This window comes from Neopelma chrysocephalum, unplaced genomic scaffold (assembly GCF_003984885.1).
Source record: "Neopelma chrysocephalum unplaced genomic scaffold, ASM398488v2 Primary Assembly neopelma1_26b, whole genome shotgun sequence".
Lineage (NCBI taxonomy): Eukaryota > Metazoa > Chordata > Aves > Passeriformes > Pipridae > Neopelma > Neopelma chrysocephalum.
Genome location: NW_020897696.1, coordinates 1,406,124 through 1,432,541, shown reverse-complemented (window position 1 = coordinate 1,432,541; position 26,418 = coordinate 1,406,124). Strand labels below are relative to the sequence as shown.

At 41.1% G+C, this 26,418-nt stretch overlaps 1 protein-coding gene across 1 annotated transcript in view; it reads right to left on the bottom strand.

Moving 5' to 3' along the window:
• Nucleotides 1-1,844: 1,844 nt before the first annotated feature.
• Nucleotides 1,845-26,418, bottom strand: part of NEDD9 (neural precursor cell expressed, developmentally down-regulated 9) — a 37,744-nt gene continuing 13,170 nt past the window's right edge. Inside the window, exons 2-7 of the mRNA XM_027676197.1 lie at nt 23,042-23,482; nt 7,611-7,712; nt 6,342-6,443; nt 4,677-5,900; nt 4,250-4,339; nt 1,845-2,960 (exon numbers count right to left, since the gene is read on the bottom strand). Of these exons, the coding sequence (XP_027531998.1) occupies nt 2,451-2,960; nt 4,250-4,339; nt 4,677-5,900; nt 6,342-6,443; nt 7,611-7,712; nt 23,042-23,482 (2,469 nt within the window). The 3' untranslated portion in view covers nt 1,845-2,450. The remainder of the gene's footprint in view (nt 2,961-4,249; nt 4,340-4,676; nt 5,901-6,341; nt 6,444-7,610; nt 7,713-23,041; nt 23,483-26,418) is intronic.

Genomic DNA, 26,418 nt, shown 5'->3' with positions numbered 1-26,418 from the left:
GTTCAGAGAAACTGCCCCACTCACCTGAAGAACCAGTGTCTGTGCTATGATGAGGTGGTTCGGGATACCACTTACGTAGCAGGAATAGACACTGGGAATGGGGCAGGAGCGTGGCTCAGCATACTGTAGACCTTGGTTGTATTTTGGACTTGGTATCTTGTGTAGCTGAGTTGGATAAATGCTTCACCTGCTTATTCTGGACAGCAGAGAACCTGTCTGCCCCTTTCTCTTAAACCCTCAAGTTCTCACTTCATGGTATAAGCATGGACCAGTGAAAAGATGGAAAGTGAATTCTTCATGTTAGAATGGCTTTGATAGTATTAGCAATTAGCAACATCTCCTTTTAATATGCTTAGAGGACTCTGAAAACAAGAAAAAATTAGACCAAGTTGGCTTTTTATATGAAAAAGCTAGTAATTTTAATCGTTTCAAAATGACTCTCTACAAGATAACAAACTGTAATACAGGGTTGCAATAAAGGTTCTCCTTTGGAAAGCACAAACTATCAACATAAACACTAGACTTCAAATTGTATTTTCACTTTCTAAGAATATACAGTGAAAAAACTGAACAAGGAACTCCAGAAGAATCCCAAACAACACTAGTACAAAACAGGTTCACATGGATTGCTTTTTGGCAACTGGCTATGGGCTACAATAGTGTAACTGCCCTTCTGGGATGTTATACCAGGCCAAGCCTTGGAGCCCTTTCTGAGCCAGCTGGGGGTGTGCTGGCTTCCACTGCCCTTCCGGAAACATTCTGCAGACTCTGGAAGTGACATTATGATAGTGAAGAGTGATCTTCATTCTAAGACAATATATTAAGGCTGCAGTATTTCGCACACTGCTGAAATGGTTTTGTTATCTAAGACGACAAATCCCATTTCAATAAGGCACGTGTTTGGCTACACTTGGTAAAGTAAGGAGTTAGGCAGAAGTGCCTGTTTTCCAGGTGCTACTGACCTCATGATCATGTAGTTACAAGTGATCTGTCAAGTGCTCAGAACATACCAATGTGGGGCTACCTTGAATTGTACAAGGAGAGTAGTGTTTCTGCTTTAAAAATGCCGGAATCATCTGGAACTTACCTGAGGTATTGCTCACTTTGAAGCACGGCTTTTAGGCTGCGGACCACAGGCAAACAGTGTTCTGTGACTTATTTCAGGGGGTTCACAAATGGCAATGAAGACCAATAAGCCGATACATCTTTTAGAGCAACCAGCATACATGAAATTTCTAAAGGAGTCTACCACTCTGCTAACAATTTATAAGTGTCTACATTAAAAATTACTAGCTGTGTACTTACTGATGGAATGGCCCCATTAAAACAGGAGGTCATTTTCTGGCAACAGTGTAGTGCAGAAAGGATCAGCACCTACGCAACAGAATTTGGAAAAAAAAAAGCCCAGTGGTTGAACAGAAGTCAGAATTGCAACAGATGCAATTAATTCCCAATAGTATGTCCTAGAAAATTAAGTGCTACTTCTTCATTAAATTGTGTGTATGCTATAGAGATGTTTGAATATCTGTTATTTCAAATTAAGCTTTTTTCATTCCATACAAATTACAATTTGTATGTTAATCCCTCTGAAAGGGATTGGTATTTTGAAACATTGCTCATCCGCAGTTTCAAAGATGAACCCAGTGGATCTTGAGATGCCCTCAGGATAACACCGAGTCCCTAAACAATAAGGCTTTCAACCCTGACTGTTAAATTAAATTGCCAATGCAATTGGTAAAAATGTATGAAATTACACTGCTGGGAATCCATCCACATTTTGAAATCCAATGTTGCATAGCCATTAGAAACAGTGAAATCTGAATGCCGTAAGTATGAACAATTCTGCCTTCTCCCAAATGCTGTACACCTTGCTTGTTATGTTGCTCCTTGTAATTGTGCATATATCTTGGTCAGAATGACCAAATGTTTCACATACCAAAGTAACCTCAAGAGGAGTTAAACTTCATGGAATTAACCTATAGAAAGTAATTTCTAAGAAGGGAATGGAGTTCTATGAGAACCATTACACTTGCTTCATGGATTGCTACAAGTAGGTTTCACAACCAAGTCCATGTGCCAGCATCAAGATGGAATGAAACAAGAAGAGTGCAGCATCCAGTTAACAAATATACTGAGGAAACAGGCTGTATATACAAAAGATATGCACTGTTTACCTGACGCATAACTCTTAAGGTGCTTAACTGATGTTTTAGGGAATGTAGCAACATATACATATATGCAGTGTATACAAATCTAAACGTGTATAAGTAACGTGATACAGAACCAAACAATATTCCCAGATCCCTGATTTAATTAGACTCTCTAATGCACAAGAATGTATTTAAAATATTTAATAAAAAATATCTAAAAAAAAAGATAACATTTACATAAAAATAGCTCCAGTTTCTCTGCTCTTGTTTTGCTGCTCACGGATTGGATTTTACTGGGTTTCATAAGGACGCCATTTGGACCAGTGAGAGTTTGAACAACTGTGCATGATGAGACAGCTCTGTTACTCGGTCCACCATCTTCTGTAGGGCTGCTGTGCTGGGGTAACTCAGGGCAGCCCCCTTGGTGGCCAGAACAACACTCTTCAGCAGTTCACACAACTGGTTGCTGGAGTTCATCACTTTGTTGCATATGTCCTGAGTTGTCATTTGCCTTGCGAGTGTGTCCCCAATAAACACAAGTTTGTGAGCGCTCAAAATGATAAATTTGCTGTGAGCCACAAAAATTCGGGGGGGCTGAGAAGAGTTGACACAACTGAAAAAGGCATCAATGGCATTTAGGAGGGAGTTGAAATGAGTCTCACATTGGTCAGAGTAGAATAAAAGCAGGCGGCTGTCTTGGGAGGTGGCAGTGCTGTTTGTATTCTGGAAAGCTTGAGGTGGCTTCCATTTTGAGATGTCGTTCTCTACTGGCTTGGTGATCTCTTGTTCCAGATGTTGAAACTGATTGATCTGAAAGGCCAAAAAAAAAAAAAAAGCTCTCTTCAGAGAGTATTCTTCTAAGATGCTGTTATGTGTAACAATTTCACCTTATGCCTCGGGATACTCCCAAGTATCCTAGACTGACCTTACGCTAAATAAAATAGCAATAGGTTTTCTAGGATCAAGGGCTTTGATTACCATAAATTCAAACACATGGAGTTCAGAAGGAAAAAACATCAAAAATACTTCATTTACATTAAAAAAAACCACCAAACAACCCAAATTCCTGAATTTACAGGCTGTTGCTCATTTGGAGTATTCTGAAATCACAAGTGAGAGAGATGGATCCAAGTGGCAATGACTCCTACACAATCTTTAAAAAGCTGTCATCACTGTGGGATTTTGAGATGAAAAGCCTTTAACTCTCACCTCCTCATTGCTTGTACAGTTTTCTGCCATACGATATGGCAACAACATATTGAAGAATTAATATGAGGGAAAAGTGACAGCCCTTAGTCTTATGTGACCTATTTTTTAAAGTGATGTTCAGCATAACATTTAAGTTAATGGTATTGATGTTCACTGAACAGATGTGCAGGCAGAATGCGTGTTCAGCATGGTCCAGTGATTAAGGCCCTGAACTGCAGGTCAGGAAAGCTAAGTTCTCAAGCTGGCTTTGCCACTGCCCTGCTGTGAGACATCACAGTTTGCTTCTCCTCTGTGGTAAACTTTTGGAGTTTTTAAACTTTCTGCTTTTTATTATCTGTATGCACTGGGCCCACTGCAATGGTGCACTGTATAAAAAAACAATTAGTATCTTAAACTGAGATGACTCAAAATTGTTTTGAGGTGAAAGGCTTATTCCTGCCATAAGAGATGTTGTTCTAAACACTGAGACCTGTGGCTGTGCTTCCACTCAATTGTGAAGTGGCATCAGGGAAATGAATGGGGCAGAGATGCTGATCTTCAGAATAACTACTCTGCAGTAAATACTTAAAATTTCTTTGGTATAAGCAAATGCTGACACAGGTGTAGAGGGCCAGGAAGGTGCAGAAGTCTTGATGCTCACTGGTTTCCATTTGGACGTGACAATGCATGTCCTTGTCTTTTATGTTGATAAATCCCTTAATGATGGAGCCTGACTGGCACAAACCCCACATGGGACTTCACAGTGTGTGCTGGCATGCATACACAGCTTACATGACTACAGCCTTTGAACGTGGCTGAGGGAAGGGCTCCTCCTGCTTTATTTGACCAATACTCCCTATGTGTGAGGAACACTGCATTTCAGTGTGACTGTAGCACCCAAGTGAACATACCTGATGGTGCTCTAGCTCCACTTTGCTCTGCTTGATGATATTTTCCTTTTCCAGCAGCTCCTTCTGTTGCCTTTCAAACTCTTCCTTCCCCTGTTTTACACAACAAAAGACATTGTGTTAAATCAAAACTGCTCCTGAGCTAAATGACAACTCACGGGTCAAGTAACAGACTGCTTTGTATTGGCTTTTTCACTGGTAGTGCACCACTAAGAGTACAGAAAATAAAAGGATGGCGTGGCAGAGCAAAAAGCTATCATTATTACATATGGAAAACCCTATTTGAGAGGAAGGAATCACCGTGGTGAAATTACTCTTGAATATGTGTTACTGTGACAATAGATTGCTACTTCCTTGCAAGCAGCTTCTACAAAAAACACAGACAACTCTTGCACAGCCTTCTGCAGGACAAGGTGTTGGGTTGACCTACCTGCAGGTGAACATAATCGTAGTCATCCATCCAGCTCTTTTCCGAGCCTTCACTGGTGGTACTGTATGGGTGCTGACCTTTACTCAGGAGCGGAGGAAGGGAACTGCAGGGGTTCTGTGCTTGCTCTCCCTGATGCTGCATCTGAGGATTGTCATAGACACAGTTGGGAGCGTTCATTATATTCTCAGGTATGTTTTTGAAACGTGAGCCGCCCAATGCCTGTTTGAAGAGCACCTCTGCATTGACACTGATAGTAGTGGTCAGTTGCTTGGCATCGTCCGGGACCGTCCTTGCCACCATAACAAACCGATCCAGGTCGTCACATTTGTTCTGTGCTCTGTTAACAGCCAGGACATTCAAAGACCAGTTGTATCTGTTCAAGTCATGACTAGTTTGGGTAAGGATCTGGTGAGAGTCCTCCAGCCTTTGCACCTCCCTCCTCATTTTGTTAAGAAGGCTGAATTCAGATAGGCAGGAAGCATTGGCTGCTGATCCTTTTGCAAACTGCAGGTACTCCCACAGCAACTGCTCTACTTTATCCACAGCAGTGTGAATTTCATTGATGTGTTTCTCCATATATCCATAGGACCGCCAGTCTGGTGTAATGAAGGCTGTGAGGTTATTGACAGCTGTCTCCACCATCTGCTGGAGGTGATAAAGCCTCTCTATAGCAGTGTCTGGATCAAGGATTAGCCTTTTGTCCTGTGCAGTTGATGCTGAAAAAGAAGAGTCTTTTGATGTTGTTGAAGATGTGGACATATTACTCCTTGTGCTTCCTGTACTGGAGAAAGACAACCTATTCATCCCATCAGTCACATCCTGTAAGCCTCTATTGTCTTGGAGGACTGCTGGTGGCACGTCATATACACCTTCTCTTCCTTCTGCAATGAGACTTTTACTGAGTCCTGCCTGTTGTCCTGGAAATGCAATGCCCCTCGGGGTATCATAAACATCTTTTTCAGCTGCAATTTGCTGTCCAAGAAAATGGTTTTGATGGTTCATAGGGATGTCATAAACACTTTGTGTCTGTGGCATTCCACCCGGCAATAACAGGCTCTCAGGGGAAAATCTATTAAGTTCTTTTCCAGTTGCTTTGGTGATCGGAGGAGGAATATCATATGCTCCTTCTGGTCTTACACTGTGGCCCAGTGAAGATGAAAAATCCTGCAAATTTTCCCTCAGGCCTGTATCATCTTGGCATGCAGATTGAGGTGTAGCATAGACCTGAATGAGAGAAAGTAAACCATGAAACCTCTGACTAGAAAAACACATGGTTATACCTTACATACGGCCTATAAAATGATGGGATGGAAGATCTGCTATTGCCTTTCAAAGAGTCAGCTACTTACCCTGAGTTTGACTCAGAGTCAGTTTTAACATCTCACTTTTTATCATTTATCTTGATGCAATTGTCATAGGCAGCAAGATCCAAAGAGACAGCATGCTGCCACAAAGATAGTGTAGGTCTAATTATCAATTCATAGTCCATAACCTTAATTTTGGGGCAGTGCCTCACTTTACCAGTTTTAACAGTTTAAGAACCTAAGGAAATCCTTGAAGTACTGAATCTCCTTTTCCTTCAGGATTATACATGGACTTTTGTTTCAACATGTCTTTGGTCAGATACGAAAATACAGGATCTTGTGGAAACAGAGTAATACTTACCCCTTTGGCAGGTGGTACGTCATACACTCCTAAAGCTTTTGCTTCTCCCATGTGAACTGGAAGTGCAGGCCCCTTAACTGATGTGGGGGGAATGTCATATACCTGAAGAAAGAATAAATTGGTTACAGTCACCTCAGGGAAAGCTCTGATCTCAGGTGAGTTTTCTTAGTTTCTGTGTTTCCTCTCAAACACTCTGAACAGGATCAGAGCTCTTCTAGCTTGTTTCATATGGGAGAACTGCTTGGATTTGCCTGGTATTTTGGACAGCTGGGAGGAAATGCACTTTGCTAGGTCTTCTCTGGGCAACTGTGTGGACAGCAGGCTGGAGAGATGAAGTCACAGCTGAGAGTTAAATGAAGGTCAGTCTACTATGGGTACCTCTTGGGGTGAACAGGGGAGCACATGTGACCAGAACTGATCACAGACATAGTGACAGAGATTAGAGGGGTTGAGGAATAAGCTTGTACTAGTACACCCTAAACTCTCTGAAACTAATGCTGTCCCTGTCGGCATCGCCCATCTGCTTTATCGAGTGCAGTGTGAGCTGCCTTTCTAGCAGACAGTACAGCTGTCAGGTATTTCAAGCATTGGACTTGGTGGCTTGTCCTACATTACAGAGGGTTTTGCATGTGGTCTGAGGCCACTGTCTGAATGTCTCTTAACCCAGACTTCCTAATGACTCCAGCCAATTGGTGTTAGGTAGTTTTGGATTTCAACACTTTTCCCTCAAGGACGTGCTCTGTCAGAGAGCTCTGGAGAGATACAGGGTTGTTGAGTTACAGGTTCTGCAAGCATCCACTCTACATTGTGGTCTTGGGGATTGAATGCTAAAGGTGTTTCCCAGAACAAAGATATATTTCAAGTTCAGTGACATGGTGCAGTTGATATGTGGTGAAAACAACTCCCTGCATAGCAGCTGTTCATCTAGGCGATAATTTTACCCTTACTGAGTGAATTACTGTCAACTATGCAACAACAAAGTACAGAAAAAAAATTGTTCCCAGGCAGCAAGTTTATTCTGTTTAGATATACTCTTTGATCAAAACACAGAGAACAAATGGGACTTTTGCGTTTGGTGTGCTGCCAAATCTTAGTCAACATCAAATACAACTTTGAAATACTTCTGTGATCTGTGAATAAGCCACAGCATCTAATTAAAACATATTTTCCCTCTGAAATGAGAGAATTTGCACTGCTCGTAAAATTCTGGTAGAAATTCATCACCCTTTGTGCCCTGTCAGCCCTGTTGGCACTTTTATTGGTACCTACCCCTTGGAGAGGCCGAACAGGGGGGATATCGTAGGTATCCTTCTGGTATTTGGAAGGGAGTTCATAAACATAACCTTGTCCTGACCTCACGGGCGTTATTACCTGTGGATAAAAGGAAACAAGGAAATGTAAGTCTCTGAGGATCTTGGCATGTTCTCTTTGTTACTGTACAGGGTATAAACAATCTAGTCCTATTAACGTTCACGCTTCATGTGGCAATGTTAGAAACACCAGTCTTGCATACACTTCTGAGAGCTGAACACCATAATATGACTGTTAGTAGCTACAAATGCACCATCTTTTCCTTCCAGACCAGTCCTGACATGTCTGCTTGCTACTGCTCTACAATATCTTCCATTTGTCAAGCACAGATTCTCCAGCAGGTCTGAGAGCTTGGTCCCTTCTTCCCATTGATCTCCCATTAGCATAGCCCACACGAGGTGATGGTTACACCACCCACTTGCTGAGATCAGGGCTGTGTACATGCTCATCCGAATAAGTGTGTGTCCCCACTTATTGTCAGAGGCTTTAAATACAAGGTTTACACTCTGGGAATCTACCCCCTTACTTGCGGGGGTATTTCCCACCTCCTATGGCAGGATTTCTTATGTTACTGTGCTCCATAGCACAACATCCTGGAGAACTGAGTGTGAGCTGTGGCTTTGAAAATCGTTTACGTAGAAAGGCTATGCTTAAACCTTCCAAAGCAGGACGTTCAATTTTGCTGTCTCTGGTTTTTCTATGTTAGCGGCTAAGAGATGGGAAATGTTAAGCCATTCTTCAAGTATATAATGAAATAACAGCCTCTGAAAAACAGAAAAGCTTAGAATTTACATTTTTGGACATTTTGTAAACCATTAACTACCCTAATGACTTCAAATAAAATCTTGTGAAAAATAAATGCCTTATGTCTTGGACAGCATCTGCACGGCAGAATTTCAGTATAATGTGGTACAAAAGAAATGTTACCTAACCCCAAAAAAGAGCTGGGTTTGTAGTAGAAAGGCTGACAACTTAACTTCTGCTGGTACTACTTAGCTCTAAGAAAAAAATATAAATATTGTAACCCAAAGGCATAAAATGGCAAATTACATAGGCTCATACAAAATGTGGCTTTGTACTCAGCCGGGGAAAGTTTTGTACCACAGCTACCTAACTGTCTTTGAAAATGTAACCAAGACTGACCCCAAATGCTCAGTCAAAAACCTGTTACAGTTTTTGCTGTAAGGAGCCAGATTTCAGAGTGAGTTTTGCTTGACTGAGGTCTTCAGGGAAAGTCCCTCATGCTAACCTGCTACCTCCTCTCTGCTATGTTTACAGCGGAGTCTTTCCTTCTTTTCACCTGCTGCCCAGACGTTGCTGGGCAATCTGTCCCTGTACCATGAAACAATCACTGAATCCTCCCTCTGAGGTGGCTGCCCTACCAGCATACCAGCACACAGGTTTGATTCAATGTGAGTAGCCCAAGGCAGTGCTCCTGGCAGCACCACCCACTGCACTGACTGCATGTGCCTTAAGGGAAGGAGAAACATTCATGCCTGGCAGTGGGGGAAGACAGTGGGTTTTGCAACTGCTCTTCCTTGAATAAGCAACTGAAGACAGGAACTGGAAGCGACAGAGTCTCCAGAGTGCTGGGTCAGTTCACCGCTGGGTCAGTTCTCTCAGTGAGAGAACTCCTGCTAAATTGTGTGTGTGGTTAATAGGGCTTACAAATGTACAAGTTTTTTTAAAAAGAATCTAAAAATGTATTACATTTATGAGAGACTGTTCCTCTTCCATGGAGTCACCTGCTGCATTGTAAAAGGTATCCACAGGCAAAACTTTTAAAGAAGTTCTTTCTGAAGTTACTGGAAGCTTCCAATAATGGATCACTTCAGACATTATCCCTCCCAGGCCACTCTCATGTAATACTGGGATTATTTTGTTTGCCTGAGAAAATTCTAACTTGTATCAACATCACTTCTTCATGCTTTTTCTGCCAGTGAGGGCTAGTGATCAGACTAGCATAGTTTGACATATATATTTTGCATCCTTTTCTTTTTTCCCAGCTGTGTGCTGCCAGTCAAATGCTTTCTACCCAAGAACAGAAGGATTTGGTTTTAAGCAATGTTTACTCAGAGGTTCCTTCCAGGGGCTCAAAAATTACAATCATGAAGTTGCTTCAATAATGAGTCACTGGGTGTTCAAAAGTGTTTCTCTGGGAGAACAGACAATGTACAGTAAAAAACAAAGGGCTGTTTCCTGGGTAGCCCATCTCCATGAGCCCTTCTGCTGCTGTGAACACTGTGGCATTAGGCTGCTTGCTAATATGCTGGGAAACTGCTTGACCATCCCAGAGAAAAGCAACAATGTGGTGTTCATGGCAGGCAGCAAGATGCTCTTCGCAGTCTTGGAAGTAGGGAGGACCAGTGCACTGCTGTGGTTTGTCTCTGCTTTACCTGATGGTTGTTGCCTAGCCAGGCAAAGCAGGAGTCAGGCGATGTCAGGCTCCAAAAGGACAGATATTGGTCCCTCAGTCTGAAATTTTTATAACCCTTTGCTCAGTTGTGTTCGACTCCAGAAGCCAAACTACATCCTAAATCCAGAGCAGGAGTAAAATGTGACCCGATCTTCTCCAGGTCTCAGATGTGTGATGCTTCTGACAGTCCTGCCCGTGAAGGCAACAGATGGCACCTCTACAGAAGCTTTAGCATAGCTCTAAAAGGCTTGCACAGCACTTTAGAGAAGTGTCTTTAAGCAGGCTCGACAGTAACTGTACTACGCATCTTAGGACAAAACTCATTCAGGATACAAGGCACCACCACTCTCTTCTTGCTCAGAGAATTAATCTCCATGAGCAAAATCACAGGCCTCTAATATAAAAAGGGAGCTGATCTGAGCAGCACAGTTAATATGCCATAGAATCACAGAAAGTTGGAAAAGACCTTTAAGATCATTGAGTCCTACCACAAACCTAATGCTGCCAAGTCCACCACTAAGCCACGTCCCTAAGTACATGCATGTAAAACCACTTGCTCTTCTTGTTAAACATGGTTGTTGTAGGTGAACATTGCTTTTGCAAGAAGAATCTCTGGTTGCAAAGCAGATGATATCCTTGCACTGTGGAGCCTGGAACACACATGGAAGAGAAGCTGTGCTCATGCTCAGCATTTGCAGAAAGATTCTCCCTCATTCTGCATACATGCAGCTGCATTTACTCTTGTAGCTTATCTTTAGAGACCCTTCCCAGTTTTCAAAAAATGCTGACATACCAGATGGCATATGAAAGGTTTACAGTACTACAAGGCTGCTGGTTTTATTTACTGTGCTGTGATACAATTCTAAAAAGCTACACTAAGGCTAGACAGGACAGATGAAGGAAGCCAGTTTTACTCAGAGTTACACTTTTTATATCATCTGTCTTGACACTTTTGCACTCTCCCAGACCCGACCAACTTGAAGCAGTGGTCAAACAGCCTCACTCCTTTATTTGGTTGAAACAAACTCTTTCTGTGGGTGCTTCCAGCTGTTGTCAAAGGAAGTGAGAGGTTAAAACACAAAATGCCTGATTCTGGGTATTCAGGAGTCCAGTCTGCCTACATGAGTGACTGTGGACAGAAGACCTGAGCTGTCTGCAGGGCCGCTCTGCTTTAGGTGACATTTATTTTCCAAATAAAAATGCTCCTTTTTAGGCTTCTGAAAAAGCCATAAGAAAGGCATAAAGTATGACCTCAAGAAACCCAGCAACAACCAAAGTTTGTTGATAACATGAAAAACAACTTTTTTCTTCCAGTGACTCAGGTATATTTTCCTGTGTGGAGGATTATTGTCCAGTAACAACATGTTGTGAACAATTTCATCATAAAATTCCCTGGAGATGCTAATTGGGTCTTTACTGAGTACAAGAATGTTTCCTGTTGTACCTTTTCTTCCAACCCTTTTTGTTAAGCTAAACATGCCTCTGGACTGCTTGTTCCTAGTCAATTCACAACAGAAGCAGCTCATCACCAAAACGTTATCTCCAGTAAACATTTTGTAACCGTAATTAAAAGAATACCCACACTACCTGACAAAGTGAAAATGAGGAGCATTTGTTCTTAGTCTCATTTCCCCAAGACATGACCTCACATGGGACTTCAGAACATGTGGTTGCACTGCTTCTTCCAAATCAGGAAGAGAAAGGTAGCTGGGCTGATGAAGTAAGAAAGGTACCAAACCCAGTCAAAAGTAACTTTTGATTTTGGATATTCACCCATAAATATATTAAAAGAACTTGCTGCTTCTGGGTGGGATGCTCAGCCCTTTCAATGCATTATTGAACCATTTTTTATGGTTTTCATTTTTGATGGCAGTTAACTTTTGAAGATGGACTTTAAAAGGAAGTAGGTGACTGCAAAGAAAACATTCCCCTTGTCTCACTTCTAGAACAGGGATAGCAGCCCTGTCTAGTACTCAGAAATTTATTTCCTAACAAATGTCATTGAACTTCATACCTCATGAGGATTATTTTTCCTTTTACCTCTTCTCTTTTAAGAATGCCTGTGGTCATCAAAGTTTAAATAATCCTGCATTTCAAACCAGCAATTTTCCTTGTTTATGTGTTAAAGGAAACAGATGGTGTTCCCACAAACTATTTAGCCCAACATTCTCAAAACATTGTTAACCACTTAATCTATGCAGAGCAACTAACAGGGCCCAGGTTTGGCTCTGGTGAAACATGTAATGAGCTTTCAAACTTTCAGTACTGCAAAACAAAGACAACTGAGCAGAAAGTTTGTTCTGTTCTTGCTGAAGACCATGCTCTTCCAAAAGCAATTACTTGAGCCTTTTCCATGCCAATGGCATGTTCCTAACCAAGAAAAAGAGCTGAATGTGCATATACTTTACAAAATATCCTGTCCTGTGGTTCATTAAATCCCTCTTTCTTAAATATAGTGGAAAAACCCCCAACATTCTATTTCTTCTAGGACTAAAATGGATATTAGGCTGCAATAGAGAACATTCCTAACTAAGGCAACAAGACCATTCTCGTGCTTACAGCAGATACACACCACTGTAGTTTACATTGTTTAACAAGGACAAAGAGCAAATAAACTTACTGAAGCAAACAAAATTACTCTGAATTTACAGCTGTACCGTGGCCTGTTCCCATGAACTGCGATGCCTGATATGCAGAATGATGGGAAACAAGTGAGTTTTACAGGTGAGAGAACTGAAGCAGAGGTATGTTTCACCTCTGTAACGCTTTGCCGCACCCAAACCACAGGCAGAGAGGGGAGCTGAAAAGGGCAGCTTGCTATTTCCCGGTATGGTTTCTTAACCCCAAGAACCTACTGATGCCTGCTGACTGCATCACCTAAAATAGATCAGTGCTTTTTGAAGGTGGAAAAGAAGAGGCATGTGAGGCAAATCCTATATATGTATTTTAAATCTGGATGAAGAACTGTATTAAAACATATTTCCTCTCACGATGTTCTCCTCTTCCCCCCATGGGCAATTCTCAGCAGCTCATGAGCTACTGCCATTCACTGCTTACCCTGGAAAGAGTTATGCCCCAGATGAGGCCAAGTGGTGGTGCATAAAATGGGGCTGTCATAAAGCCTGGGTATGGGAAAAATTCATCAAAATGCAAGTAAATGGAAAAAAATCATGTTTGTTGTCTGTTGTAAAGTATTTCTATAAATTTAATACAAAAATATTAATCACTGACATTCTGTTCCTGAGCCTGTTAAGTGGATGTGTAACAGCTACCTGGGCTCTTTTAGGCTTGTAAGGAGCATGAAATAGACAAAGTGAATGTGGGGAAATCATTATCAGAGAGAATTAAGGGGAAAAAACCCTAATCCCTATTTCTTGAACTCCTAGCCTTTTGCAAGGCAGTGGCAGGAGCCACTGAATGGTGTCAGATCAGGCAGTGAACCACCTCTTGGTCCTTCTTTCAGTTTTGCTGCATCTACTTAGGAAGCTGCACGTGTCTCCTAAAATGTTTTTGGGGTTTTTTTCCTTGGGAAAGTTTCTGTGGCTAAGTTGAGCTGCAAGAAGGTTATGTTAAAAAACACTGGATATTTGAAAGAATCTGTCTAGCTGGCTAAAATTCTGTCCTTTTTACAGAAAGCACATAGTGTTTCCACTCCTGTCTTTTGTAAGCTGCATCAAGATATCCAGTGAATGATAATGAATTTCATGACAGTAATACTTATTGCATCACTCTCTGTTGTCTGCTCTGAAAATAAAGAGCAAACTTATATCTTTGTTATATACAATGACATACAGTGTTTCCCTGCTGTCAGTGAGTGAACATTGGAGCTTCTCTCTGACATGTGCTAAGGATACTCGCTCTTATAAATGTTTGGGTTTGTAAGTTGCTATAGGTCTTAGATTATGAACTCATAACGCTTTATTTTAACCTAAATAATGCATGAACATTGGGCCACTATAAATCATTCTAGTATAGTATTTCCTGTCAAGACTGAACTGTTGAAGCTTTGATCAAGGTTCACAAGCTGAAAGAGAAAGGAGGAAGCCTGCAGACCATTTCTTCTAATGCACTGGGCTTGTAGCTGCAACTATGCATTGTTTCTAGTGCTATAGGTCCAAATGCTTCTGCAAGGCAAGAGGAAATCAACAGAAACGCCTATATTAGTTTTCTGGGCTGTGTTATCAGCTCTACTGCGAGGCAGAAAGAAATGCGGCAACAACGCACATAGAGACACCTCTGCTTGTCTTTGAGCGGGTGTTCACCAGTGAATTTTCTCAGAATATTCAGATGTGTGAAGATAAGAATATATGACAAATACTACACTGATACAGAATTGATTTGTTGATGTTGTTTTCATCTTCAAAATACTGCTTATTTTCTCCTCTACTTTTTGTCCAATTGTTGTCCAAGACCTTTACCTATGAAGATTCTGCTGTAACTGCTTTCAGTGCTAAAACATGTCCAGATGTCACTGATTCACGCTGTGCTAAATTAAAAATGCTTACCTTGCAGGCTCAGGCATTTAAATAGAAATTTTAAATGCGGCTATGAAGTGCCTCCCTCACCAGTAGATGCTCAGCCTTAAAAAACATCCCTGCGTTACTGTAATGTAAATAACAACAAGTAATGGAAACGGGTGTCTTGCTTTTGAGGTTGTATTATTTCAACAAGATTTATACCAGTTTTGGGTTGTGAGTCTTGAAGATGTGGAGCAGAAGTTGTGAAACAAATTTAAAATAAAAAGTGTGAAATCACAAGCTGGCCTTGATTCAAACCCTCAACCGCTGGTAAAAACAGCATAGCCCACTGCTTTGCAACTAGCCTAATCCTGATTTTTTAACTTCTGGTGTGACCTCTTCCATTAACCGGCACACAAAAGCAGGGTCATTATTTTTCAGGTTTGTAGTTTTCCTAAAACTGAAGTGCAGGTTTATTGTCTTTCCAAACAATTTTTTTTTTAAATCTGTGCAGTTACATAAATGGCCTACGCTCTGACTAGTATAAAATGACAGGGATGTATTAAGTGTGGTGGAATGGTACTGACTTGCATTACATTAACTGTAGCTTTTAATGATGGTAGTGAATTTTTGCTTACTGGAGTTCATGATTGCAAACTAAATGCAGATAGAAAGGTCTCTCTCTCTCTCTCCAGACCTTACCTGAATGAGCAGTACAAAGCACAAAAAAGCTCAACAATTTTGCCACTGGTAAGATTTTACTGGGGTTTTTTTTCTTTATTTTATGATGTTTTCGTGACCTGATCCTGCTCTTTCTCACATCAACTCCGGGGCTTTCTGCCAGTTGCGTTATGAACAACATTTCTGCTTGCTTCAGTGGAACAGGGTTGGTGCTGGCTGGCCTTGAATTGCAAGGCTGAGTGGGAAGGGGTATTTCCTAGCTTCTGGTAAGAGTCATTCTTGCTTACAAAATGTGATTAAAGAAAGTCAAACCAACACTTCTGAGAGTGTCCCATTTTTTTCAGAGGAAAGGAAGAGAACAAGAGAGATAAGCAAAACATATGCAATACTATTAAATTATCAGCATTTTTAAGAGGAGTGTGGAAGAGGATAGTTGATCAACACTCTTGCTAAGAGTTTTACCAATGCCATCCCCACGACAATTACTCATTTTCAGACAGACAGTGACATCATCATTTTTGTGTGCATTGGCCAACAGGGCTAAAGAGCTGATGCATTACAGCACTGGTGACAGAACAGGCACACACTCAGAAATAATGTCTATGGATGGACCTTATGGAGAAAGAAACCCCTCAAATTATTGAGTGATAAGTTTTAATGGAGAAATATGTGTATCTGCTAAAGCACTCCCTGGAAACCTGGGATTAAATCTGAGCTGCAGTTTTGGTTAATGAAAAGCATGTGGCAAAACTCAGCACCTCAGCATTTGGGTATCTTGCCCGTGATAAAAAAGCAGCATTTTGCTTTGTCCATCCCAGTCTGTCTAGTCTTTCCATTATAAAAAGGTTGTCACATGAAGAACCATTTGGCTAACATGCATATGTTTTCTATGCTGGAAATACTCTGTCTCTTCTCAAAGACAGAAGCCAAAATTTAGGGCAAGTTTGGAGGAGGACAGGAAAGAAAGAAAAAGGATGAGAATATGAGGTGGTGGGACAGGTAGGGCAGAGAGTGTCTTGTTGTGAATGACATAAAATCCTAAAGGCTCACAAGCAATAAACCAGTTTGGTTCAGTCCAAACAACTAATTTTAATTCTTTTGAGGGGCTTCATCTTATTTCTGTTATTTCTTTCCTCCTATATTGAATGGAAAGTTGGGGGAGGAAAGCTTCATCTGGGAATTGTTGTAATAGGGTATTTCCATGACTTCGTTCCCCTTCCTTTAAGACATTTCTCAGAACAGATCCTTCCCTGTCAACAATTTCAGTTTTTGTGAATCGGCATTTCTCAGGGGGCAAAAAAAATGGTTGAGATGAAGCACTGCCAAAGAGTTTCAATTCCACAAGAGTGTTCTCGGAGGTACACTTGGGTAGAAACAACGGAAGTGTCCCTAAATCATCTAGGTTGGGAACCATGTTGCTCTGAGAGAGGTAGGCAAATAAAACCTTCCATCAGGAAGCAGTTCAATTTAATTTGATTTGTAGAGGTTCTCTGGCTCACAGGCCATTTTTGTGTGGGTTTCTCTGGGCATGTGTACAGACAAGTGCTCCTAGTAACCGATGTTTAGATTAGCACTGCTTGCTGTGGCAAGTTTATGGAAGGTATAGACACCTTTTAAACGGATATAAACTCCACCATTAATTGTTTGTTGCGTCTGTATAATAATTATATCAGACCTCAGTCATGACTGTGCATATGAAAAAGTTGTGATAGTAAGACCCAATGGGAATATGTTATTGTCTTTTATGGATTAGGGATGGATTGTCTTATAGAAGGTGTCTGTCTCCCTAGAACTTAATTACATTAATTTCATTTTATTTCCATTCTAACAAATCTGTTTGGGGAGAAAGATTAATTTAGATTCAACAACAACAAAAAAAAGATGCAGTATTATCACTGCTACTTAAAAAAGAAAAATTGAAACATTTCATGCCAGACGTGGAATGATGATATTCTGGTGCTAATTAGCCTTCCCCCAAATCAAAACATCTCCAAAATCACAGAATGCCTGCCAAGCCTTAGGTTTCACTACAACTGTGTTTTCTTACGGTCAGCAACCTGTCTTCATCTACTCATTTCCTATCTCCATAAACCACACTTCCTCCTTATGATTAGATTCACTTTCTGAATAATCAGTTTTCCACTAAAATGCTCTGCTGCTGTGCTTAGTTTTTAGTACCTGGAAGGAAATTCAGATTACCCGAATTTAGTGTCTGTTTCAGACACAGCCAAAGCTCCAGTTAGTTTTTAAACCACCAAGAAAAGAATCCATAAGCTTGCATTTTCCTTGTTATTATTTATTTCTTTTTCTTTTTTCTTTTTTTTTTATTAAAGGTTTGATCCTGTGCTTGTGCCTGTGCAGACAGGTTTGTGTCCCTGGAGACCTTGGTTATTGGAGGAGATTACAGGACTGGCCTTTTCTGTGATACTCCAGGGGAAAAATGCATGCCTCTGGTCTACAAATAGAACTGATTAAAATGAGCCCTGCACTCAGGAAGAAACAGGGAGTAATGTTGAGCTCATATGTTTGCTCACCCTAATAAAATGCAGTTTTTTTCTTATAAATCTTCTCTACAAATCACATCAGTGAATAACTACTGCTTACTCTGAGTTGTGGATTAGGGTTTCTTCACTCAGTTTTCAGGAAGACTACTGAGAATAGATTAACTGCACTAAATTTTACAGTAAAATGGCTGTTCCATTACCGTCACATGGAAAATTACAAGTGAAACTCCTCAGTCTAAGAAAAAGGCTGTGTGCTGTTTTAACCACTGAGTTTGCATTTAATTTGAGAGATTTTCATCCTTTAGAGTGCACTTTGTGAAACAGAGCACTGAGTGTTGAGGTATGTGGTACCATTCCTGCTGTACTCAGCAAACTTCCTGTGTGTTCAGCACTTCTTACACTGAAGCAGTATTTTGTTACGAGGGGCACAAATCCCCAAAATAGAATTTGTAATGTGAAAGCAGAAAAAAAAAAGGACTATATGATCACTGTTTGGGTAATTTATGTAAACCCTATCACAGGAAACTGTGGTACTTCAGCCTTGAGGGTAAATGGGGACATTATTCTAACTTTGAATGAAAATACATTTTGCTGACAAACTGCAGAATACTACATATGCGCCGGTTCTTTTTGATAATAAAATATATCTGCCACACAACTCTTTACTGTGCTTAATGTATGTCTCTTCTTACCTCACAAATATGAAAATAGGCAAGAAAAAAACAGATAATAATGTAAAGGCAGGCTTATTTCTGGAACAAATATTACATACAACCATTTGTTTCTTCCCAGCTAAGACAGTACTTATTTAATTGGAAGGAAAAATGTCATAATGGGGCTAACTGGCTCCTGCTACTGAAGCCTGTGCTGGAACTGTCGGAGTGGTGCTGCTTGTGGTGTGGCGTTTCCACTTTCTAGTTCGGTCAACCAACATGACTCTATAATATAATAATAAAAAATATAATAATAAAGACCAGGGAAAAAGGTCTGTTCCCTTAGCCATGGTTTACCCAAGCCTCCTGCTGAAGGCAGTGACCTCTTGAAAAAGGCGGAGTTAGCAGGATGGCGGGGTGTGAAACCCTTCATCTGTCAAGGATATGTTTATACTTGGAAATAGGCCAGGGATGAAGATGAGTTCCTCCCTTATTCTGCTCTATCCACTTTTAGAAGGTGGGTAACTCTTAAGTGTTTCCTGAACTGCAGAGTTCTAATTCAAACAGACCAAAAAACAAAAAAGCTGGTATGTTCCAAGGCATTAATCTCTATTTGCCTGAGTTAGTCTGTGTCCCGTGGGAGCTGTTGTTCAAGGCTGGTAACTCTTGCAGTGCAGCCTCTTCCCTGGTCAAACAGCTGTGGTACATAAGCCTCATTCTGTTTTGTGCAGAGTTCTCTCGATCAGCAGTTCTCCAGAGAGCTACTGGTTCCTATAGAAAGCTTTCAGAATTTGCAAAACTGTTTTCCAACAAGAAAATAATTCCCTTAAATTTTTTGGCCAATACTATTTTCAGGATGGCAGGGAGAGCACAATAGACCAGCCAGGGGAAACACTGAACCAGACAAAGAATGTTTAAATGATTCTGGTGACTTTTTTTCATGTGTAGCTTTCCCCAGTTTAAAGCTCAGGTGTGAACTAATGATTAATCACAGATGCAAGACTTTGTGCTTTGACAGCACCGTTCCCAGAGGATGTTCTTAAAGTAATCTGTACAGAATGAGTTCCCTCATAATTAACCCACATATTTCACAGATGAGGTGCAGAAACACCCCTCAAACCCACGCAGAATTCTGCAGCAAGGATAAAATCCAGGTTTCCTGAACATCTCAAGGTTCCTTCTCTTTGCTGGCTGCAGCAAAAGAGAGTAAGTTTCAAGGCAGAGCACACAAGGAGGGAATAAATTCTAAGACACAGCTTTCACATCTTTATGCTCCTCAGACGCTCTCCACACTTAGGGGTGTAACCGTTTTGTGACTAAACTTGCAACACATCTATAAAAGCTTGGGGCTAACCAAGGCTAATTTTAAACTGTCCCTCATTATCTCTGTCATTGGGAGGGTGAGTTTTAGAAGGTGCTATTTTATTTGATAGAGGGAGCCAATATAGCTCTGTTGTCAACAACCAGCTTGGTCAGAATCAATTCATCATTGTAATTACCTGCCTCAGGACTCCTTTTTGACTAACTTTGCCTTTCTGGCTAACAAGATGTGTTACCTCAGCGCAGCTTAATAACATGCCCACTGTTGATTTACTGCTGCTTGAAGCTAGACAATTCCTGCCTGACAACAGTTCCTTGCCTGTAAAACCTGTATGGCAGCCAAGCCACACATCTGCACAAAGAAAACAGGCAGACGTGTGCAGAAATGGACAGGACAGAAAGTGCTGCTGGTCCCACTTAGGAGTGGTGTCTAAAGGACATGGTCTTCTTCTCTAGCTACTGCTATGGGAAGGGAGAAGGCTTCCATATAGGAAGTGCTCATAGCAAAACTCCTCAACGTCCTTAAAACTGCCAAAACCCACAGCTTGCTGACCAGCTGATTCCACTGATGGAAGAAGGCAAAGTAGTTCATTTAAGCCTTTGGAGCAGGTGTCACAAGTCCAAGAAAAGAGATTAATTATCTTTGGAAGACAAAGCAATGATCCCCCAAATTAAATCTTCAAGATGTCCAGCTTTCCTTAATATTAAGGATTGTTTTTACTGATCCCTAGAGGAGGAGGAGTTGGAGGACGGACTGTTTCCTCAGACAAAGAACACAAGTGCTAAAGTGCTTCCCTTTAATTAGGCTTTTCTTTCACAAACCCATTAGCAGAGAGTTGCAGCTTTAGCATTAAATAGCAGTTTAGCAAGGTTAGGATGACAAAGAACAGAGTATGTTTTACCTCAGAATCCACCCTCACTAATAACCCTGTAGTTCTCTCTTGTCTACCATGGTTTCAATCCCAATGGGTTCTATTTAGTGTAGAACTAAGCAATTCCAAAGCACTAGAGATATGTCTATCTCTGATCAAAGCAGAACACTGCCGTGAGGTTTGTCTGCCACTAATAAACAGTGAATACTGAGACCAAGGGCTCTTAGGCTAAATACATTGAAGTCATGATAAAAGCAAGTAGTAAATATTAGCTAGTGCTAAGCAGGTTGATATCTACTTTGATGAGGGTAAAATGCTTTATAAATACATGTGTTTAGTTATTCTACACTTAGCACCGTAGCCATTTCTTTTTATGCAACATAGCTGGCCTGTCATAGGTTGCAGAGTATTAAATGAAAACAAGTTATAAGGCAGACAAATAATCTTAATTTTCTACAGAAGATGACTTGAATTCAGAAAAATGCATATTCAAGGTTGATGAAAAAATTTCTAGGCAGAAACTTGGAGAAAACAGGTGCTTCACTGCTTCTGATTTTTGCATCTCAACAAGAAGTTTGCACTTAAACTAAAACAAAGCTTTCAGTTTCTCAGTGTTTCGAGGGTTTTAACACAGTCCTAGCAGCAATCAGGTTTATGCAGAATGTCCTGTTAGTTTCAGTGGAGCTGGAGGGGGCGGGAGGAGGGAGAAGAGATTTCACACGCAGATGGAAAATTCTTTCTGTGCAGTATACAAACACATACGTATTATGCTAAGCAAACTATCCTAACAGTCATTTAGGCAGGTCAGTTCCTAAAACTATTCCAAGCTTGGGTTTTTCAACAGATCTCAGTGCAGCTCTGCAGTACAGTGAAGCTCCTGTGGCCCACGAATAGCTGAGGTTGTAAAACATTCAGTGCTGTAAAATGTTTCCTACAGACATACACTAAAACCTGATCTCTTCTCTGCTGTCCCATTAATGCGTATTTACCGGGTGCTCAGTGACTATCTTAGAGGGTATCTAAATGCTACTGTGGATAGGTAAACAATACTGCCCCTGAAAAACATTTCACTATATTTAGTCTATAGGGAAAGGAGAAGAGGAGAAAAAATATGTGAGACTTGTCAAGAAAACCCACATAATTGCTCCAACAAAGCTCCTATCTCTGCCTGTGCAGTAAGTGCAATTTTCTCATTTTATCTTCCTGCACAGCCTAGAAAGCATTATTGTGGAAAAGCTGAGCAAGCAAACCTCTTTATAAATTGACTTGGAATAGTTTCACAGATCTTTTTCTCTTGCTCAGAAGGAAAAAAAATCCATTTAGTCTTATCAGGGAAAATGAAATTATAACAAGGAAATAAAAGCATTAGAAGATGTCTTCCAAAGGCCTGATATGAAAAAGGCTGAGTTGCGGGAGAGGTGGGGGAAAAACATGAAACCGAAAACTGACTGTCTTGCTAATCTAAATTAGGAGATCAAAGTTTAAACCAGACAAGAACTTCCTGACAAGAGACATCATCTGCTCATGTAACCTTGATATAAATGCTATGCCCTAAGCTCTAAAGGTAAGAAGGATGCTGCTAATAGCTGAAGCTGTTGAACTGGGAATGGAGGGAATGGAAGAACTTCTTGTTGGTTTTGCAATAAGGGGTCTGGAAGACCAGGAGAATCTCCTTCATTCCTTGGGTATCTCCTTAATCTTTTTCCACCAGTGTGACTGTGCATTGTGTGTACCAGGGTACCTGGCAAGTATCTTATTAAGGTAAAATGAGGGAGTGGCAGGAGATGGGGAGAGTCTAAGAAGGACAGCAGGAATAAGGGGGGACCCACTTAATGCAGTGCCGCTCACTGGAGCCTTGGGAGCTGTCAATTGCTGCAGTAATGGCTGCATCATGGAGCTCTTGCAGCTCCCACGTTCAATCAAGAAATTTAGCTGTAGGTAAATGTAAATGCACTTTTACAAGGTTTAGGTTCAGTATTCAAACATCCCTCATTACGATCATCCTCTTATTCCCTCGCTCTTACAAGTATGGCTCTTGTCAATCATGTATTCCTCTTTATAGTTCAGACCCACTGGGACTTCTCCAGCAACACAGTATATAATTTTTAATTAAACAAAAATTACTTGGGCAGATGATGTAACCGTTCATTAATATGTGGGAGAGTTAATCTTGCTACAGCAGCACTTTTGAACATCTAATGCAAGAGTGCCATAGGCCAGATGTGCCTCAGCCTGGGAGGATGTGAGAACACATACTCCCCCTCACCTTTAGCAGCAGCTCCAAAATGCTCTACTTGCAAATTAAGCTGATTAGTTTAATTACAAATAATTAAAGTTACTGCTATAACTTCATATCATTCTTTCATATATATATATATTTTTTTTTTAAATCAGTTGACAGGCTGGCACTAGGCATTAACAACTTCACTGGTGGGCAGCACAAGAGAGCTGCTTTGGAGCTGTGAAGTAAAAGCAAATGCACGCACCTTGTTAGTCAGAGCTGGACCATCAGCACACCTCTGCATGGAGGGTGGCACCTGGTAAATATCTTGTCCCACTAGACCATGACCAGTGGGTATTTGGTAAATTCCCTGATTCTGATGGGAAGGTGGCACTTGGTAGACAGGGTCCCGTGCTACAGCGTGTGAGCTTGGCACTTGGTAGATCTTTTGCTGGTTGAAAGATTGATTCATCAATCCTGAGCTGGGCATGTCCTGGCCAGACAGACCGTCCTGTACCACTGGACCTATCAGGAGTTTCACACGGTTGCCTGGGACGATGCCTTGCCGGCCGTGTAAGGAGCAGAGCCACCATCCTTCAAGACCTTTGGTGTTCTGTTCTATCACCGTCAAAATGTCTCCTTTGCGGAAGGCCAACTCTTCTGCACATTCGGGGACGTTATCGTACAGGGCTCTTGCCATAAGATTCTGTGGAGAAAGAAAGGCAAGAACAGCAAGTGAACAAACAAGCTAGAATTTTTCTAAATTTTCAAGCACATTCTAGGTGACATGAAAAAAGAACAGAATTTGAAAAAGAAGTGTGCAGGAAATCAAAATAACATGGAAAATAATGTAGCAGAGGATTTTTCTGTCCCAGTAGTAACAGCAGGTCAGATGGAATCTCTTTATTTGGCCTGAATGGACAGGAAGTCAGGAGAGTTCTGCACTTGGCATTGAGGTGCTCTTCTTGTGAATGAGGGCTTGTCCCTTCATCTCTTGACACTGATTTGCATATAAGTGTTCTCTCTGTAGTGCTACAGCTAACTAGCTGCTATTTAAAATAAAACTTGAACAAGACTCTCAGGGACATAATCCAGAGCAGTTTTTCCCAAACATTTTTACGTTTGCGGGGTCCCCAAAGACTTTCCATGGGGGTGCAGATCCCATTAAGGTAAAGACAGTCAGCTAGCTGGCTTTTCTTAGCTGACACTTGCAGGCTCCTTAAAGTCAGGGATCTGTAGACCACCTGGTGAGAAAAACTGTCCTAAAATACAAACTGACAAAATGTCACAGGTTTTGAGTGCCTTCTCACTCTTTCTGTGAACTTCCTTGGTGGTGCAGTACAGCACAGCATCAGTTTAATAGGCAAAGAGCTTCCTCCCTCCACTGCCTCAAAACCACCACCACAAAAAAATCCCTCCAAAACAACCTCAAAGGACACAGTTCCTCTGAGTCCCACTTTCTGTAGAAAGATCTTGAAGAGAACATTATTTAAAAAAAATAATGTGCCCAGTTACCCTAAGTGTTGTGGCTGTGCTACCAGCAGTACCCCTGCTAAGAAGTTTTAAGCCAACTGAGTTGATGTAAGATTGTGGTCTGTGATGTGTTACTAATGTGTTACTAAGAATAATAAGCACCACCTTCTATCACAGATGGAACCAGCTCCCTTTCCTCTTCCTTGGCAGGTCTGAATGGCACATCTAGTTCTGAGTAACTGGCCAAGGTATTCAATGGAAAGTAGGCAGGCTGTCTGTATTAACATTCTTGGACCCCTCAAAAAGGCCATGAACATTTAATTTTTTGGCTCTGGTGATATTTCCAAATGTGTTGGAAACAACTGCTTCATGACTGCCTGATTTTCAGTGAAGGCATTCAGCAGAGATGGTTATAAACTAATCATGCGCACTTGAAAAAATACACGGAGCCCTGAATTTGTAGCACTTAAGCTGAAATACCTGGATGCAGTACACAAACTGAAATAGTGCTAATCCACCAAAAAGGATATGCAGCTGTCTTAAACATTTATCTTCCCTTTGTTAAAGGGATAGTGTCGAGTACAGTTTAGTGTTTTTATCTGTCATATTTATCCTCTTCCTTGGATATATCAGAACTTTTTTTTATCCCTCATTTGTTATATCTTTCCCTATTGACATACACTTATGTTTTCCCATCATCTCTGTGCTTCATCAAGACAGCAGACTTCCATTTGACCTTGCTCAGTCAGGAGGCTATATGCAGGGCTGACTGGTGGATGGAAAAAGGGTAAGCTCAGATGTCACATAAAAGGTAGGCGGCCATGCTTTTTCCAAGACATTAAGTGTTGAAATGGGGTGCATGAGATCAGTTTCCTCTTCTCTAAATGGAGGATCAGCTTTCAAATGTATGAGAAACACTGGCTTTGCCTTTCATCAGCATCATTAATGAGGTCAGTATAAATTAAGCTTTGGCTTGGAAAAGCAGGATTGCCATTTTGAACTCCCCTGTAAACAGCAGCGCTGAGGCCCACCATTCTCTCTGATGTACGTCTACTCAGCTCATCAGTAACAAAACACTGAGAAACAAGAATATAGATAAAGCAGAGAGTGATTTTTGTCCATGCCTTGGCAGGACTGCAAAACTATTATTTAAGCATGGTCAAAAACAGTGGTCTCTTCTTGAACACTACATCTATGCTCTTGCTGTGTTGACCTGGCTGCTTAGCTGAGTCCTCAGAGCTCATAAAGCAAAAGCCCCTACCTAGTATGAATATTCAAGTTAATCTCTTATCTTTCTACATTTCTTTCTAGCATGTCTTTCACAGGCGAAATCTACTAACATGACTATCTGAGCCTGTGCAACCGACAAAGTATTTAAAGAAGGCTTTCACAGAGGAGTTGTTTAAAGGAGGAAGATTATGGCTAGGTTGGGGAGGCCCAAAGAAAGCAGGCTAAATCAATGATAAATGCATATTCTTCTACACTTTGGTGATTAAAGGTATTTGAAAAGCTTGATTAGCTTTTTACAGCAAAGCAATTCTCAGAACAAAGCTGGAATGGTGGTAGAATTAGAGCAGATAAAAGTTCCCATGTGAATTTTTCCCAGTTGCTCATTATCTCTGTCCCAGTGACCTTCTCACCACCTGGCACGCAGCATGTTAATACTTTCTGGATGTGCTTCAAGAACTTCTTTGCTGCAAACAGCTTCAGATTCTCATTGTCAGTGTTAACTCAGGCACCATTATGTGAATCATACTAATTGGTTGCCACTTGTTTCACAGCAATTTCCCCAAGGCCTTTTAAATAGCCCAGAGCCATGCCACCAGCACCAGTCACTGATGGAGCAGTGAACCAGGCAAAATATTCCACCAAATAAGGACTAGGACCAGAAACACTAAGCCTGTTGCTTGGTGCCAGCAGCAAAGGCACTGATCCTGCCAAGCAAATCTGTGTTTTGGGCATTTCCCTGACTTCATTCTTCCTTCACAGGATTGCTTAACATGAGCTTCAGAAACAGTGTCACAGTCACTTTCATTACTCAGCAGAGTCAGCCTGGAGAAAAATGAAACTGTCACCACAGGAGGCTATCAGAAAAGCTTTTCAAAACCACAAAGGTACCTTTAAGCTGCTGTGGTGATCAAAACTGTAGTCTTTACTTTTCTACACATG